The sequence below is a fragment of the Erythrolamprus reginae genome, chromosome 2 (assembly GCF_031021105.1).
Source record: "Erythrolamprus reginae isolate rEryReg1 chromosome 2, rEryReg1.hap1, whole genome shotgun sequence".
Classification (NCBI taxonomy): domain Eukaryota; kingdom Metazoa; phylum Chordata; class Lepidosauria; order Squamata; family Dipsadidae; genus Erythrolamprus; species Erythrolamprus reginae.
Genome location: NC_091951.1, coordinates 155,875,256 through 155,893,978, shown reverse-complemented (window position 1 = coordinate 155,893,978; position 18,723 = coordinate 155,875,256). Strand labels below are relative to the sequence as shown.

Genomic DNA, 18,723 nt, shown 5'->3' with positions numbered 1-18,723 from the left:
CCAAGCAGGCAGCGATCACAAAGGAAGGCGACTGTGTCCGTGGAGGCACCTGCCCCCCTGGGATTCCTTGCTGCAATCCCAGCTGGTGCGGGTGGGGGGGGTGTCCTCTGAAACTACCAGAAGGAAGGAAGGAAGCAAAAGTTTTCTCCCTCAGGTGGACCGCCTCGGCCCAAGGCGGTTATGACCTTTAAAGCCCTTCATGGCATCGGACCAGAATATCTCCGAGACCGCCTTCTGCCGCACGAATCCCAGCGACCGATTAGGTCCCACAGAGTGGGCCTCCTCCGGGTCCCGTCAACTAAACAATGTCGGTTGGCGGGCCCCAGGGGGAGAGCCTTCTCTGTGGCGGCACCGACTCTCTGGAACCAACTCCCCCCGGAGATCAGAACTGCCCCTACTCTTCCTGCCTTCCACAAACTCCTCAAAACCCACCTTTGCCGTCAGGCATGGGGAAACTAAACATCTCCCCCTGGGCACGTTGAATTTATATATGGTATGCTTGTGTGTATGTATTTTAGTACTGTATATGGGTTTTTTTAAATTTTTCAATATTTTAATTAATTGGATTATGTATTGGATTGCTTTTCACTTGTTGTGAGCCGCCCCGAGTCTTCGGAGAGGGGCGGCATACAAATCCAAATAATAAATAAATAATAATAATAAATAAACGGTGGTCCCGAGTGAACGGGAGGGGAAAGAGACAGGAAACCACCCCCTCCTGCCCTTCCTCCCTCTGTCACCTTGGTTCCCACACAAAATTAAAAAAGGGGGGGGAGGAAAGAGAGGCAATGGAACAATAAACTACACACCCATGCTTAATCCCGTGCCCAACCACACCCCTTTCCGCCCCCACCGGGCCATAGAAAAATTGTCTTACTGAAACTGGTCCCTGGTGGAAAAAAGGTTGGGGACCACTGCTCTAGAAGTATAGATGCCTAATATTGGTTTACTTCTATACAATTTTGGAAACAGTATCTTCAATAGTTTAGTGGACTTAGTAATTTTTCTCATAATATTTGAAATTTCATATTAAAAAAAAATTAAGCACGTTTGTGTTCATAATTCCTAGTGTTTGAAAAATAAAACTCTGTAACATTTAGGTAAAACAGTTGAGATATGTAGTCCAATAAAAATATTGCACGGTTAGTGGGAAATATGTTTGCATTTTGTACACAACTGTTTGTTTCAACTGTGCAACATTCCCCTTTTTCTTTTGATCTCCTCCCCATTGTTTCTTCCAATCTGCCTAACATCTTCAAAAAAACTGTTCTATCACTAAGATTTCAGTCTTGTGTCTTGTCTTTTTTTAATATATCAAGGTTCAATTTTCCTAACCTAGCAGCAAATTGAACCAATCTGCAGGTGTAAATGCTGCAGTCTTAAACAGGTGAATAGCCCTTTCAGAGAGGAGTTTTAGATTTTTTTTAACACAGCAAGATGATATATGAAATTCTGATGCCATCAACTCTGCTGCATCCAATGAATCTTGACTATTTTAAAAGAATATGTAACAGACTTCTTTCTTATCTCTATTTAACTATATATTGTTAACAGTTCTCCTGGCAGTGAATATAATAAAATGGTTTTGTGTATTTAAAAAATCTTAATAGGAATGAATTGTATAGATGTTTTGTTTCAATTATTGAAACAATAAAACTTCAGAAAGTAACATAATATAAAACAGGTCTCATGTCTAGACACAGCCTTGCATTCACAGAAGGATTCCAACTCAGAAATACAGCATGTACATTGAATATAGAGACTTCTATCTTCAAGCACTTCAGTTTAAATGAAAGAAAAAAACACCAAGCCTCTACTGTAGTTAATTTCTTAGACTTTCTACTTTTGTCTAGGCAGTTACCTGAGGAATTAATTGATGAACTGGGTTTATTTGATTAATTGATGAACAAGGCATATTTTCCCAACATGTGCAATGTCTCCTTTTGTTCTCCTGATTTTAAATATTAAATACAATTGGTTTGTACATAAATTTGGCTTAACTAGCCCAAGATACAGCAAATATTACAAAAATATTAATTTCTCTTAATTCCTGAAACACCACTGGGCATGCATACTGCGTGGGGATGGAACAACAGTTTTGGATGACTTCCTTTTTTTTTAAATTGAAGGAATAGTAAAAAAAGCCATGTGTGAACTAGCTTAGTAGTAGTTTGAATTCTTAATTGTGTTTTCACATTGTGTAAGCTGGAGTACTTCTATATTTTATAAAGTATCTGGCTAAATAGTTTATTTCAGGATAGATTATGGTAGCCACAGCCATTTTGTCTGCTTGCTAGCTCTTCAAACCTCATTTTCTGACTGTCCCATATGGAGAATGTTGTTAGAGCTCTGTGTGTGTCTCTTGGAGCAGAAGGGGATAAGTGTGGTCAACCCGCTGGAATTTCCCCCCAGGTCCCTAGTGTCCATTTCTGCTAATTAGGTCTGAAGAAGGTCTGGAAGCTATTGTGAGCTGCTGCTCCTCCTCCTCCAGCATGCTCTAGCCCTTACACAAGATGTTTACAGGCCCTGTCAGATCCCTACATGAGGGAATCTAATCTGCCTGCTGTTCTCCTTCTGAAAAACAGCACATCAAAGTAATGGCAGTTTGTTTGATGTGTCTGCTTGCCTCAGAGAATGCACGTAATGGATTAACAGTTGCTGGAGGAGGGGCCTGCTGGCTTCTAACCATCTCTTGGGAATCTTTGTGTATGTTGTTTTTCTCAGACACTTGATCAGAGAGCACAGTCTTGGATAATAATGCCAGAGGTGTTGAAATTAAGAGAGATGTCCCTTTTCTTGAAATTTGTTTGCTAGATCATAGCATTCTTAGTCTTGGATCTTAAGCCTGTGATCCTATCTTTTGCAAATAAGTTGGTTCCTGTTTATTGTGACTTTGGAGAAGTATGTCTTGAATATTCTCTTCTTGTTAACAGCAACCCTGAGGGCTCTTATTGTCCACCTCTGCAGTTAGAAAAAATGAATGAACTTAAGTATGAGGGAGAATTGTAGCCATCTCAAAATATTCTTTTCAAAATGTGCATATTTCTCATAAACTAGAAAAGAATTTAGAAATAGGGAAAGAAATACAATAAAAGATTAATTGATCTGCATATTTAAGTAGAGAGCTCTGGTGCTTCAGATTCAGGTTGCATCCCTTTGTACTCCAAATATAATATTGGGACACTAAATAAAATTGCCATTTAGTAGCATTAATATAGATATTGTCCCCCCATCTGAAAGCTGGAGATAGAGGAAGCAGAATAGTTACCATAGTTCATAGTTCTATACGTCTCTAAGGAAGCAAGCTCTTGGTTTTTGCCAATCATCCCTTCATTAAATAGTGTCCACAATTTCAAGAGCTTTAATTGGGCTAATATTTTTTAAAAATATGCTTACTTCCCTTTCTGATTTATACTTTAATATGTCATTGATCATAGCATTCATGTAAGGATAAGTTAAGGATATACTGTACTTAGGAGTTTATCACTAGCATACTTGCTGACAGATTACTCTTTCAAATATCTGAATGATTATTTTTAATAATTTCTGCAGCAAAATTTCTTGATAAACTTTCTGTTTTCAGAACCTAGGACAGAAATCTTCAACCCCCAATCCGTGGACTGGCATCTGTCTGTGATATGCCAGAAACCAGTCCACGCAAACAAGCAAAGCCCCATCTGAAAGATGTAGGCAGCACACAAAACCACACCCTCTCTGGTCTGCGGAAAAAGCCCCTCTCCCATGGAACCCATCCCTGGTTCTCAAAACATTGGGAGCCACTGGTCTAGGGACTTATCATTCTGTTAGATTTCTCTAACATGCTCATTTAAAACCTGCTATACAAAGCATTGATTAAGCAACTGATCCAAAATATGACAAGGTGAGCATGTCTCATTTCAATACAAGCTGCATTGATTACCAGTATGTTTCCAGTTACAATTCAAGGTGCCGATAATCACCTTTAAAGCCTTCCGTGACTTAGGCCATCTCTCCTGAATTGTTTCTACTTGTGCCATCTAGGCCAGCAGGAGGGGAGAATTGGTTCTATGGTCAAACCAGTGTGTGTGTGAGATGAAGCCAGTTTTCTTTCGACTGCTATGTGTTGTATGGCTTTTTAAAAATGTGGTTTTATTATTTTTAATATTGAGCTGGCAGTCATATAAATCTAATAAATAAATTTGTCCCTTAATATTGACATACCCTCGATTACCTTGAACAGTACAAGTACAGTGGTACCTCTACTTAAGAACTTAATTTTTTCTATGACCAGGTTCTTAAGTAGAAGTGATTTTTCCCATAGGAATCAATGTAAAAGCAAATAATGCGTGCAAACCCATTAGAAAAGAAATAAAAGCTCAGAATTTGGGTGGGAGGAGGAAGAAGAAGAAGAGGAGGAGGAGAGTCGCTGCCGAAGGTGAGATGAGGGGAATTAAAAAAAATCCAACTTTTTAAAGCTTTTAAAAAAAAGAGGGACTCTTAGATGGCGAGAATAAGCACGTGCCCCCAATACACCCAGCGCGAGGCTGCCTCCCATACACTGGCTGCTGCTACCTGCTGCCTCTTCCTTCCCATGCTGAAGGGCTCCCCTCTCCTCTCCCTCGCTTTGTAGCCTTTGCTGTGGTGACTCCCCGGCTGCCTAGAGCGAAGGGAGCATTTCTTTTCTCTGGGCGCTGGTGGAGGTTTATTCCCTCTCCAAGTGCCCAGAGAAAGGAAAATGCTTTGTTCACTCTGGACTGCCAAAGCCTACTCAAGCATCACCAAAAGGCTCCTCTGGCAGCCCAGATGGCTGGGATTAAAAGGGGAATGGCAGGAAACTGGCTGGGCCTTCGTGCCGCTCTCAAATTTCCTGGGAAATTTTTCCCAGCTCGGGTTCTTAAGTAGAAAATGGTTCTTAAGAAGAGGCAAAAAATCTTGAACACGCGATTCTTATCTAGAAAAGTTCTTAAGTAGAGGCGTTCTTAAGTAGAGATACCATTGTACTACATAATTTTATTTTTTCTCTGTGTGGTAGAATTGATGATCTTTCCCCTGCCTCCCAAATTACAAATGTTTGCAAAAGGAAGGTATCTCTTTTTCTTTTATCATAAATATAACATAGATTTAAAGAGGTTTTTTTTTAAATTGGGATCATTGGTAGAGAAAGTCTGAGGGGCCACATATGTTGTCTTCAGACTTGTGGAGAATTTCAACACAGTCCAAAAAATATCTTTGGAATTAGCAGGAAATGAGATAAATGCACATGTAAGCAAAAAGAGATAGAAGATATGAAAAATCTATTTATCCCAATTATTAGGCATAGGGAGATAGCTTGATTATGCTGCAGATACTAGGAGATAGTAAGTGGCACTGATTTTACAATTTTGGCAAGTAGGCTGTGTGCCATATGACTTGCTGTCTTCATGCACATTTAAAGATGATTTTTCATTTCCAGTGCTGAAGTTTCAACTGCCAATCCATTCAGCATCTTTATATGTGGAAAAAAAGTGGGAGCGCTATTTCAAAACATATTGGGCTGCTTCTGGCAGAAGAATAAAGGAATTTAAGTTATGGTCATAATTGGAAGAAAAAACTATAAAGAACGGGAATTTCCATTTGTAAGAGTCAGTAATAAGAGTTTACATAAATTTAAAAATAATACTTTCATCTTTCCACAGCGATTCTATAAGTCTTTTGGCAGGTATTGCCTTCTGGAAGGATATATTATATTTTTTATGTTGGATGCTTTCTGCTTGAGTTGATATAGAAAGTTTGGATCTTAGAAAATTTGCTGTTCCACTCATTTTTATTATTTTATTTTGAGTTTTTTTCATCACGTCACTTCCAGTTCAGTCTTGCTAGATTTAGATTTTTGTTGCTTTTTCTTTCAGTCCTGAAAACAAACTATTGGTTTAATGGTATTGGGTATTGAATTGAAAGCCTTCTACTTCTTTCTAGATACTACATTGCCAGATATTTTAATCTTTACCACGCATCTAAAATCACATTATCTGATTGACTTTTATACAAGGGAAGATTGGAGGAGCGAAAGGAAGGAAGGAAATGCTGTGAAAATTGCCAGCTGTACAATATTAGGATCAATACTGGTTAGAATGATGGTAGCAGATTCCTGAAATATCTAAGAGTTGGAGGCCCAATGCATACTTCTACACATGTGCAAAATGACAGATGCCTCAGAACCATGCACCCAAAATGGCAGAGACAGAAAATAAGTTAACATAGAGAGTGATCTAGTCTGAATTTACCAACTGAAGATATAAAAAACCAAAGAGACTTCAGATAATGATCACCTGCATGTGTAATTGTTTACATATAGATTTAAACCACCAGCAATCAACACGCTCAAAACCATAGAAATGGTGTTGGACTTTAGGAGAAACTCTCCCATCCTACCACCTCTCACAATACTAGACAACACAGTATCAACAGTAGAGACCTTCAAATTTCTAGGTTCTATCATATCTCAAGACCTAAAGTGGTCACCAAAAACGTCATAAAAAAAACACAACAAAGAATGTTCTTTCTGTGCCAACTCAGGAAGCTCAAACTGCCCAAGGAGCTGCTGATAGAATTCTACAGAGGAATCATTGAGTCTGTCAGCTGCACTTCTATAACTGTCTGGTTTGATTCTGCAACCCAACAAGACCGACACAGACTTCAGAAGATAATCAGAACTACAGAAAAAACAATTGCTGCCAACCGGCCTTCCATTGAGTCAAAAAGAGGGCGGGGAAAATATTTACTGACCCCTCACATCCTGGACATAAACTGTTTCAAATCCTGCCCTCAAAACGTTGCTACAGAGCACTGCACACCAAGACAACTAGACACAAGAACAGTTTTTTCCTGAACACCATCACTCTGCTAAACAAATAATTCCCTCAACACTATCAAACTATTTACTAAGTCTGCACTACTATTGCTACTAGTTTTTTCTCATAGTTCTTATTGCCCATTTCCTCCCACTTATGACTGTAACCTGTTGCTTGTATCCTTAAGATTTTGTTTCTTAATTGCTTATTTGAACCCTATGACAATCATTAAGTGTTGTACCTCATGATTCTTGACAAGTGTATTTTTTTATTCTTTTATGTACACTGAGAGCATATGCACCAAAGACTTGTGTTCCAGTCACACTTGGCCAATAAAGAATTCTATTCTATTCTGTTCATTTGCTTTATTGATTCCTTATATTCATCTACCCTGGAATTCTCCAACTGTTCTTATTTGTTGTTTTTGTTGTTATTTAATAATAGTTTGTATTGCTTTACCACAAAGGTTTATGATGTATTCTCCATGAAGGTTCAATAGGCCTTTGACAAAGCAAAAACAAAACACTAAAAGTTGCACCGGACGTGGTGCGTCCTACAACCCAAAATGGCTATAGAAGACAGTGCTCACTAACTAGGCAGGAAGCATGGTTTAATGGCCAATAGAAACTGGACATATGATTGCCAAACTTCTTACTGAAGTCACATAGATTGTTTATATACAGTAAGAGTTAAATTAGCAGAAGGGAGAAAATATCACTTCAGCTGAGTACAACTTCAGTTTGACTCTGCAGTGGATTGGGATGAGAAAGAGACGAAGAACATATCTGAGCTTTGCAAGGCCTTTTGTGTTATGGTAAGTGGAAGATAGGTATGAAACCACGAGTATTAATATTGAAAAACTATTCTAGACTATCTATAGATGATTCTCTGAGAAAGCTTAGAAAATTCAAAGATTGTAAATTAGATTTGTTTTGGAACTTTTAAAACCAGAACAGAGTTTTCTTCAATATGGCATACTTCATTTTTATGTTTCCTTGCAGGGAATATATGGAAGAGCAAAGTGAAGTGTCCCCAGTCTGTATTTACATGCGAGATGAAGTAAGTCAACAAACCCATTTCTCTGCCATTCCCCCTCATCTCCCACTGACAATGACAAAATTACTCTGCGTAGCTTTCCAGTCTGGAAAATGTGTCCCTCTTTTTGACTCACTGAAGAGGGGAAATGGAAGGATTTAGTCTTCAAAGTTTGAAGTATTTTGTGGGGTGAGGGGAAAAAAAATCTTGCTGGAACATAATCATGAGCTGCTTAGCTCAAGCCTTTGAACCCATAAAATATACTCAATGATCTGTGTGTGTTTTTTCAAGTTCTTATAAAACTCGAGACTCACAACAGTGGTTACAGCTTAATAAATATTTGCTTTTTCCTTGTTTTGATCTCTGCAGGGTTTTTATTTTTGTTTAATGCTTTTATATGCCAGTACTTTAGAGTCATTCATCACCTACCGTAGAATAAATGCCAACCTCTCCTTCCAGGTACTGAACAGATCACCCTTATAGTAGTGGGTGTTAGTTCTGCTATCCTGGAAAAGGAATGCTGAAATGGGTAGGGAGGAGTGGATAGGCAGAATAAGCCTCTTTTAAGCCACATCTCAGGATAAACTTGTCACCATAGAGCTAAATGCAGTTGGACATGTTTAAATTAATACTTGGAGATAGGAAGAGCATAAACTTACGAAATTGCTTAATTCCAAATTGGAGCAATGGTTAATCGTGGCTAGCGGTAGATTCTAATATTTCCAATTAGGTCTTTTTCAGTTCTGTTGTCTAAGATTTCTTTAAATGCAAATGTCAAAAATGGAATGGGATTTTATTTATACAAAACTAACATTTAAAAAAAAAATCAGCATTCTGAACAAGGGTCAACAAAACAGAACTATTTAGAGGTATTTAGGAAGAGTACACGAGAGAGAGCTATACAGTATATTATTCTTTGATGAAGTATTCAAGTAACTTTTGAGTAAGTTGCCTTTTCAGAATTGATAAAATAGTACTGTGTATTCTTTTCCATTGTAGGTATCTGGGAAAACTGCTTTGCAGAAGGCTAGTCTGAAGTCTCTTGGTCTGACTGGGGGCAATGCCATTATCAGGTAGAGAAAGGCAGTATTTCCATTTTTTGCCCTTTTTTTGTTTTTTTTCCTTTCTTTTCTTTTTGTCCCAGGGATAAATTTACTTCTGTGAGAGTGAGCATTTAAAGGCATGTTTTTGAAGACCTTCATTAATTTTGTTTGCCAGCAGTGAAAATGCCTCCCCCCCCATCATTGTTGATATTTATTACTGTTTTATTTATAGTATATATATCACCACTTTACACCCTGAAGGAGACAAGAGCAGTATGCGGAAAGAACAATTAAATATAGTAATCTATTGTAGAGCATTAAAAATGTAAGATTAAAATATTGGAAACAGAAATCTGGTCCTGAAACTGATGTTTCCTTTCTGATGTCTTGATGATAGGTATATTTTCAGTTTCTTTTAAAACAACAGTTGGAGCTGATTGTACTTCTTTTGGGAGATAATTTCACAATTGAGACACAGTAGTCCTTTGTCACTGTAAGAAAACTATCTGTAGGATAACAAGTAGGCCTAACCCCAAGTCATTATAGAACAATGTCATTCTTTTAAAATAAGACTTAAAAATTATAAGAGCTGGCACAGGGCTTTGCATTCATGATCATATGTTCCTTATTTAGCCACTCCATTTTTTAATTAGACATCTATGTTTTGCAGTTAGACATCTGTGGCAGCTAAGGTTATCTGCATTGTCTTCAAGATACTCATTTGGCGTTAAATTCCCTGTTCACTAAAAATTGCCCTTTAAGCCTATAAATTTTAACACTTTTATCAAACTTAAACTTATTAAATTTATCAAACTTAAACGTATTAAATTTGGCAGAGTACTGCATGTAAGAATCTTAATCTATTGTTCCTTTTTTTGTTACAGACTGTGTGAGAAATGCTTCATTTGTTATTGGGGAAAAAACCCTGAATCCCACTTTCCAATAATATAATTGACCACATATTTCTGTACTTTTTGATCTAAAAGGAAAATAGTTTCTCCCATCTATGCGTACACATACTTAAGCCTTCTTGTTCATATCTCTTGTTTTAATAGAGTGAACACAAAGAAGGCTGTTTCCTCTGATAGTGCAGAAGGTGGGAGCAATGAAATTATTGCTAAAGAAGTACCAGAAAGGTCAACATCTACAGAAGAGCCAGAGGCTGTGTCTTTTGAACACCTGCCTGCCTTTCCAAGCTCAACACGCTCAAGTGAGGCTGCACGTACCAACCAATGTACTGATAAGCAAAACTGGAGGAAAGGATCTCAGGATAATTCAGAAACGCTTCGTCCTCCTTCAGAGCCTGTGCCTACCTCATTTGTCCCTTTCACGGGCAGTGGCCAGTACCTGGGTGGTGGCTGTCCCACACTATCTCCACTATTGACAGGCCAACCAAGTTCTCTGTCCAGTCCTGGAGGGCCTTCCAAGCCAAAGAAGTCAAAGAACAGCCAAGAAAAACTAAAGGAGCCAAAAGAGGTAGCAGCTTAGCTTTCTTACAGTGTTCTTCGGGAGGAGAAAGTTCTCTAGGCCTGTTCTCTCGACAATTGAACCTATGCGTTAATATATCCTCCCAAATTTAGACAAAATTATGTCACATTCCTTGAAACATTTAAACTTTCAGTTTATTTTATGTTATTTATTTATAATTTATATGATAACAAACAGTTACAAAGGCGAGCGATAATGCTCTTGAACATTTCAAACTGGGTGACTGAAATCATAGTCTCTTGTTTTAATTTTCAGTTCATGATGAATGTTATTCTGTTTCATTATTAGGAGCTGGACGAATATCATCATTTAATATTTTTTGTATGGCTGCTGTGTTCAGTTCTTTATATTAGATTGAGACGTGGGTAGACCCTCTTACATTGTTTTGCCTGCCAACCCCTGCGATAACCTTGAACAGTGTCCTTACATTGCCAAAATCATAGACTATTTAAGAGATGCTCTTGGATCCTGCCTTCTCGTACATGGGTAGAGTGCTGTCTTTAGAGTGGCTGCAGGTTCTGCTGGAGCCTTCCCTTCCCTCCCTCATATTAAACAGCGTGTGACTTTGACTGCTGCTTTCAGGCGCTTTGATCTTGGGTGCCTTTGCCGCTGATTGATTACGTTGCACTCCCTCCTCCATTCCTTCCATTCCCTTCTCTTGCTCTCATCAACAGCCCTAGAACAGGGCTGGCCACATGGCATCTGCTTTTTGTCCCTTTTTAGTGGGGCGAGGAGAAGGGGGCAAAAGAAAACAAAACAAATTATTTTTAAACATCAAAGGTCCATTTTAGCAAAAGAATCTTCCCATTAATGTTGTGCTTGTGTGTGGGGTTTTTTCCCCCCTTTTAATTTGATGGAAGAAGCTGGATAAAATCTGTGCCGAAGTCCCTCCACTTCTGGGCTAGGACTGGTTTGCAGACAAGCTATGCTTTGACTTTGATGTCAAAACATTAATTGTTAGAAGGTAGCTTCACTCCCTATTACCCTAGAGATCAGAAGAATTCTGCAATGCGGGAGGTTGCAGTCTTATCCAGCACGTTTTTTTGGAAGTTGCAGCATGCCCCTCACCTTTTAATTGTGCAGCACAGTAACATTTAGGTGGGTAATAGATAGCTTTGAGTGGCTTGACCACAGCACTATAATAATCCTAGAGTTGAAGATTCTGTCATAGGTTGAGTTTGGAAATCAGAACCAAAATAGGTGAAAAAGACAAGCATGTTTATGTTTATCTTTCCTTTAACTGCCTTGTGTTGCAATTCCTGGAATGGAAGAACAGTCTAGTTCAAAGAGATTATCCATCAAATCATTCTGTCACCCAGTCCATGCTATATGTATTGTGTAGCTGCTGCTGCTGGTCCTCCTTTTTTGGAATCTGTAATTGGTTCTAAGAACTGCATTGTGGAAACTGAACTATTTATCAGTCTGTTGCTCCATATCTGAAACAGAGTGCTGGTCTGGCAGTTGACTTTGCATTGGTGGTCTACTAGGAAAGCTTTGAACACAAGAGGACCCGTGTTTTTGTCTTCAGTGTTGGGCAGCAAGCCCTAGCCAAGTGGGATGTTGCCAGTGTCTTGGGTTTGTTTAATAGTAGAGAGGAATGTGTTGCATTGTTTTCCTTTTCAAGTCAATTACTTGTTTCTAGACATAGCCCTTCTGGAACTCACTTCAGATTCTGGAAGTCATTGCTGTTTGAGGAGAGTTAAAAGTTTAATGCTTTCTATTTGAAAGCCCTGTCTTCTAGGCTACATTCAGTGCTAATTACAATTTGAAAGTTCCAGGCAATATTTTTCAGGATAATTATATTGATGTGAAAGAAAATTTAGTTTTTCAGGCATAGGATATAACTTATATAGTAAGTTTTATGTAGGGCATGGAAGACCAGCTTGAAGAGGGGGGAAAAATAACATGAAATAAACTGGTTATATGAACCAGGTACCTGTCTCTGAAGCTGAAATGTCACCCTCGTGGTTAATTTTTTAAGCTAAACATTCCTTTGTGTCAATGACTATATTTGCTGTTTCTTGTGATTCCTTACTTGCCTACTTTAGTTTGCTACTCTTTGGTATTGCTATAATAAAAAGAATCTAGTAGAAGATAGTGGATGGCATTTGGTTCTGGATTAATTATTTGGTTTTATGGAGAATCTATCAGAAGTTGTATGAAATTTATTTATCAGGCATTAATAGAAATGACTAGGGACTATCATGCAGGGCCATAATATCACCATGGCCACCCATTGCCCATTCTGTTCTTAGAATTAGAATTAGTGACCTTCAACTCCATTTATATTTAATGGAGTGACAAATTACTTCGGTTTGCAAAATTGTCAACTCTCTTCTAATCCAGGAGGAGGAGTCCATGACTTTCGGTTCAAGACAATTGCTCATTTACGCTGCAGCCCAGTCTCTAAACAACTAGAGTCAGGCGACAGTAGTCATTGTGAAAGGACAGATTGGCAGCTCGTGGGTACTCCTTGTGCTTTCTGCCCAGGGAAAGCTACAATCAGGCTACTTCACCCTCTAGTTAGACCTGACTCTCTTCAACTTTCTAAAAGTAGCTGAGGGTCCACCCACGCAACCTCACTCTTTTAACTTTCCAAATTACCCTCTGGTGCCCACAAATAGAGGAAATCTTGCCTTGTAATTTGTGTTGTCTCTACTGATAATTGAGAGAGGCTCCTTCTATTCCCAGAGGGCTTGTTCAGGGTGGGAGGGGTGGTGTTGCTGGAGAGAAGTCAGGATGACAGGATAGTATATGGGTGGGAAGTCGAGCAAAAACAGGGTATGTTAGAGAAATCAAGATGTGGGGGTATGGTGACTAAAATAGGATTATCCCAAGTTCACGGAGTCTGGGGGCAGGCCAGTCTAGGCCAGGCAGATCATTGATGGTCAAAGATGCTGGTTTTCAAAGCAGCCTATTAACCATACAGACCAACTGGTGCCATCGCTTTATAGCTCTGGATTCATAATGTGTCAGCCAAGTTTCATTGCACAGTATTTACTTTAATCTGTCAGACCTAGCAGAACCTAGCCCATGCACAAGCAAGTTTTATGCACTGAATGGAAACCTTATTTGTCATATACTGTAGTAGAATTTCATTTAGTAGATTTTATCGTGTAACTACATCAGTGGGTGCATTTTAGTCAGTCAGTGCTAAGGAAGCAGTCTTTTCTTCTTTCTAGCCATTTATGTATTTCTATACTGTTTAGTCTTTCCTGACTCTAGATTTTCTACAGCAGGTTTATCTATCTGATTGACATCTTTCCATGGGTAAATCTATGTTTATACAAGAATAAGTGATACATAGTTTCAGGCTGTATTGAGATACAATTTTCTAGTTTTAAAAATAATAATAAATACTGTAGTAGCGTACAGCAAATAACTCTTAAAAGTAAAATTTACTAATTTATTAATTTCATTCCAAACTCTTCATTAAAAATAAGATTAAAAAATACTAAACAGAACAAATAAAAAACAAAACGAAAAAGAGGGAAAATCCAAATAAGAATAGTATATCATTATACTAATATGGTAGTGACATAAAGCCAAAAAACCCTACAATGCTATAATATATTCTTTGGAATGTATTGCATCTTCAAGAAGAATAAAAGGTAACTAACCTTTTTTGAAATATCCATTGAAAAGTGCAGTATTTTTTAATATTTAAAATAGGTTTTACATTGAAAGAACAACCCTGGTTATTTCCTAAAACTGGATATCATTTTTAAGTTCCAAATACCTGGTTTATTATCTAATCTTATTTTAATATTTTTAAAATTGTTGATAATATTAAGTTGCCACTTGATTTTCACAAAAGCCTTTTCTAGTTTATTTGAAACAATTGGTTTTTTTGAGAGCTGCTAGAGTACCCAAATCAAACAACATAATAAATAAACTCTATGTATTACATGTTGGATGATGTGGTTATTTATATTCATTTTATAATCTTTCAAAGATTTTAAAAGTATCAATAATAGATGCATAGAAGTAACTGGAAATCAATGTTTTCCAATAAAAAGTTCTTCCTTCCATTTTTAAATAACCTGCCTACTTACAGGCTATAAATCCAGGCTATAAAACTTCAGCTTATCACTATGACACCAGAAAGATCCAGCTAAGACATGGTGGCTCTTTGTTTACAGATCTAATTCAAGTTCAAAAGAGTTTGTATAATATGGATATAAAGAGCAGCATTTTTTAGAACTCCTAGAATCAGAACCTCCCTGCCTGAGAAAGGATGTATGATATATCTCTAATTATAGATTGACAGATTGTAGTCAAAGATGAATTCTGACAATGGTGCCGTTTTATATAATTATATAATGTATACTCTGTGAAAATTAGGGTGGGAATTTACATTAGGAAAGATTATAGCATGTCAGTTATGAAGTTAGGTATGTAAATTTTAAAAAATGAAATGTTGCGGGGTTACCACAAAAACCACATTTTTCTAAGTGCAAAGATTATATTCCTTGTGCTATGTGGATTCTCTGCCTTGATGGATTCAAGCGTCAAGCTTTAATTTATATTCACTCTGCAGCATTTTGAGCGAGAACTAATTGTATGCCATCCTGATCTTCAAGAGCTGTCAGATTCTGATTCACAAGATCTCCCTGATGAGTTCTTTGAGGTTACAGTAGATGATGTGAGAAAACGTTTGGCCCAGCTCCAGAATGAAAGGTAAAGTTATTTTTCACTACTAGTAGTAAAACAATAATTTTTATGGCCAATGTACTGTACATACAATATAGATTGATTCCGATGGAATCTTAAACAATGAATATGCTCAGGATTAGCTTCTCACTTATACTTAATGTTCTTCATATTGGAAATTTTGCTTGTAGTCTTCTAGTTACCGGTATATGTTCACCTGCCTAGACAGAAACTTAATGTTTTTCTTTAAGTATGTTTTTCTTTGTTGGAGGAGAGCTATATTTGTTAATCTATGATAACAAAAAAGAAATCCAGACCAAGTCTAATAGTGCCTATTTTAATTAAAAACTGTATTAAAAGGCACAAGCTTTACGAGCCACACTTATTTCATCAGATGCATAGAATGCCTACACTGATATAGGATTTAAATTGGGCTGGAGGAAGGGGGATACAGATGAGTTATGCAAATTGCAGGTTACATATGAGACAGTTCTTCAAAATGAAAAACAAGATTTTAACAGCATCATTTAGCAAGAGTTTCTGGACTTGCATTAAAAAGTTTCAGGTAATCTCAACAACTACAATCATTATTGTTGATTGAGAAGATACTTTTATTCTGTCATACAAAAACATACACTTGTTAATAACATAAAATTAGTTGGAAAAGATACTGCTAGGTTCCCTCTAATGCTAGAGAATCTAACACCGATGCAGTATTTTCTTAAATATGATTGTTGAGACATTAAAGTACCATGTACTTTAAAGAAAATATGAATGTAGACTCAGTAGTAGAAGATAAATCCACTTCTGTATGTAAATATCTTATTTAGACTGTAGACTTAATTTCCTTTGTAATTTGTAACTTAACTTTTTAAGTAGAAAATGTTTTTTTAGCCACACACATTTTTGTCTCCGAAGTCTGGGCACATATATGTGGATGGCAATTTCTTCTCCTTGCACTGCTGAAGATTCTTTGGACTTGGATTTTATTTGTTCTTAGTAGTTTCCAGGAATGCCAGCCAATTTATTTAGGTCACAAAATTGATTGGAAGATGGATTTGTTTTTTTTTACATTATCATCTGCTTAGATGCATCTATTATAAACATTGGGAAAAGGCTGGATGAATAGTCAAGAAAGCTCATGGTTTCTTTATATGACAGTGAAGACATTAGTTCCCTTTAATAATTATATGACAGTGAAGACATTAGTTCCCTTTAATAATTCGCAAGTGTTAATACAAAAAGCAAACCCAAGCTACTTTTAAGTCAGAATATCTGTGTCCTCTGAATTGTGATATTGTTGGTTTGAAATCTGAAGTTTTCATCTGCAGGTGAAAGAATCTAGAAAGTATCCATGTAATGGGACTATATATAGGGAAGAAATGTCACAAGGGACAGAAGTTGCCCAATTGTTGATAAATTCAAGAGATTATACAGAATTCCTAGATAATATTTCAAATGAATTCAGTACTTCATATTTTATATTGGTGATAACATAGGGTGCCTTATTGAAAATAGTGATTAGGATATTGCATTGGCGCCAGTGAAACCTCTGTCCAAGTCCACTCTCAGCTGCAGAAAAGCAGTGGGTAACCTGAGTCTAATCACTCTTTCATCTCAATCTACCTCAATCTACCTCAATCTACCTCACAGGATGCTCCTCTTAACATAATAAATAGATAGATAGGAATTGGAAATTGAAAGCATATTATTTGCCTAATATTTTTAAGAGTATCTTAATTGTTCTTCTTTATTTCTTTATTACTTTAGATTGCAATAAGATAGGAAACTATAGAATATTGATAAGAATTAGAACTGAACTGTATAGAAAATAAGTTTATAAGTTTATAAGTTTATATTTACATTGTTATTTACATTGCTATTTGCAAAGGAATTTAGAACCATTTAATTAATTACAAACTAGAAAGTTGATTGTTAAAATTTAATTAGTGAATGAAATACAGCAAGAGTTATTAATCTGCTTAAACACTTTTCTCTCATCTCCTATGGTGATCTGGAATAGAATATTTACTATATTGGAAAAGCAAAATCAGATCATAAAAGAGATGGCTAGTTATCAACCTAAAGGTGGTAAAAAAACCACCACCACAACAAATACAGCTTCCCCTGCCTCTCCTGGGCCTTGAAAGCCTAGAACTAAGGCGTCTAAAACACGATCTAAGTATTGCCCACAAGATCATACGCTGCAACGTCCTTCCGGCCAACGACTACTTCAGCTTCAACAGCAACAACACAAGAGCACACAATAGATTCAAACTTAATGTCAATCGCTCCAAACTTGACTGCAAAAAATACGACTTTAACAATCGAGTTGTCGAAGCGTGGAACTCATTACCGGACTCAATAGTGTCAACCCCCAATCCCCTACACTTCTCCATTAAACTCTCCACGATTGACCTCTCCCGATTCCTCAGAGGCCAGTAAGGGGCGTATATAAGTGCACTGTTGTGCCTATCGTCCCCTGTCCAATTCTCTTTTCTTACCTCTTTTATCTTATATATTCTCTCCTCTATATATATTCTCTTCCTATCCACTTCCCTTCTTTTTACTTCCTATCTTTATATATATATTCCTAATGTATATTCTCTCTCATATGTATTGTATATTGGACAAAGAATAAATAAATAAATAAATAAAATAAAGGCAAATAGATGAGATGTTAAATGTAGAGAAGGAAAAAGAGAGTACATTATTGATGCAAAACATGAACACAACTTTAACAGTAATGCAGGAGACCATGTTGAAACTGCAGGAACTGATTACAAATAATCATGTAGAATTAAAAATGGATATACTGAGACTAGAAAATCGATTGGAATCCGCACAAGCAGAAACACAAAAAAATGAGGAAAAAATAATAACAGCAGAAAAAAGGACAGAACAAAATGAAAAAAAACCTGGAACAGGTTGATCAAAAACTCATAGAATCCCACAGAGAGCTCGAAAACTCTTTGATCCAATTGGAATTAGAGAGATCATCTTACTTTCTAAGATTTCAAAATGTGGTAGAGGCAGAAAATAAAAACCTTGGGGAGATTATGACAACAATAATCTCAGGGATATCACAGACTAACAGAGAGGAAGTCATAAATGAATTAGACGAAATTTACAGAATCAATACTAATTTTGCGAGAAGACATCGATTACCCAGGGAAATACATTTAAGATTCGCTAGAAAGATCACAAGAGACAGGGTATATGCAGCCTCTAGAGAAGGGAAAATGACATATAAAGGCAGAGAACTAAATATTTTGAAACATATCCCTAGAAAGATTAGAGAACGAAGAAGGGAATATAGAAACTTAGCCTCCCTCCTGAACAAAAAGGAAATAACATTTAGATGGATAACACCAGAGGGGATGATGGTAAAAATAGAAGGAAGGAGAGTGAAAGTCGACAATGCGGAAAAAGCACAAGAGATATACGAACGAATAACTGCCCTAGACTCCGAATTAGAAAGTGGAGATAGACTAGAATCAAGCAAGGAGGAGGATATAGACACAGAGGGACAAATAGACAGAAAGCAAGGACCAGAGGAAACAGAGAGAAGAAAGGAGAAGGAAGAAGGGGCTAAGACTAGATCACAAACGGCAGCGGCAGCAGATAAACAAAACTAGCTTTCTTGCTTCAACTTTTTTCCTCCCTAGGAGGAATACTTAACTAAATGCTTTCAG

At 37.1% G+C, this 18,723-nt stretch overlaps 1 protein-coding gene across 6 annotated transcripts in view; it reads left to right on the top strand.

Moving 5' to 3' along the window:
• ASPSCR1 (ASPSCR1 tether for SLC2A4, UBX domain containing) overlaps nt 1-18,723 on the top strand; it is a 108,796-nt gene that overhangs the window by 34,358 nt on the left and 55,715 nt on the right. For all 6 annotated transcript variants that reach the window (XM_070740127.1, XM_070740128.1, XM_070740126.1 and 3 more), the window contains exons 5-8: nt 7,811-7,868; nt 8,844-8,917; nt 9,943-10,363; nt 14,916-15,055. In XM_070740127.1, the coding sequence (XP_070596228.1) occupies nt 7,811-7,868; nt 8,844-8,917; nt 9,943-10,363; nt 14,916-15,055 (693 nt within the window). The remainder of the gene's footprint in view (nt 1-7,810; nt 7,869-8,843; nt 8,918-9,942; nt 10,364-14,915; nt 15,056-18,723) is intronic.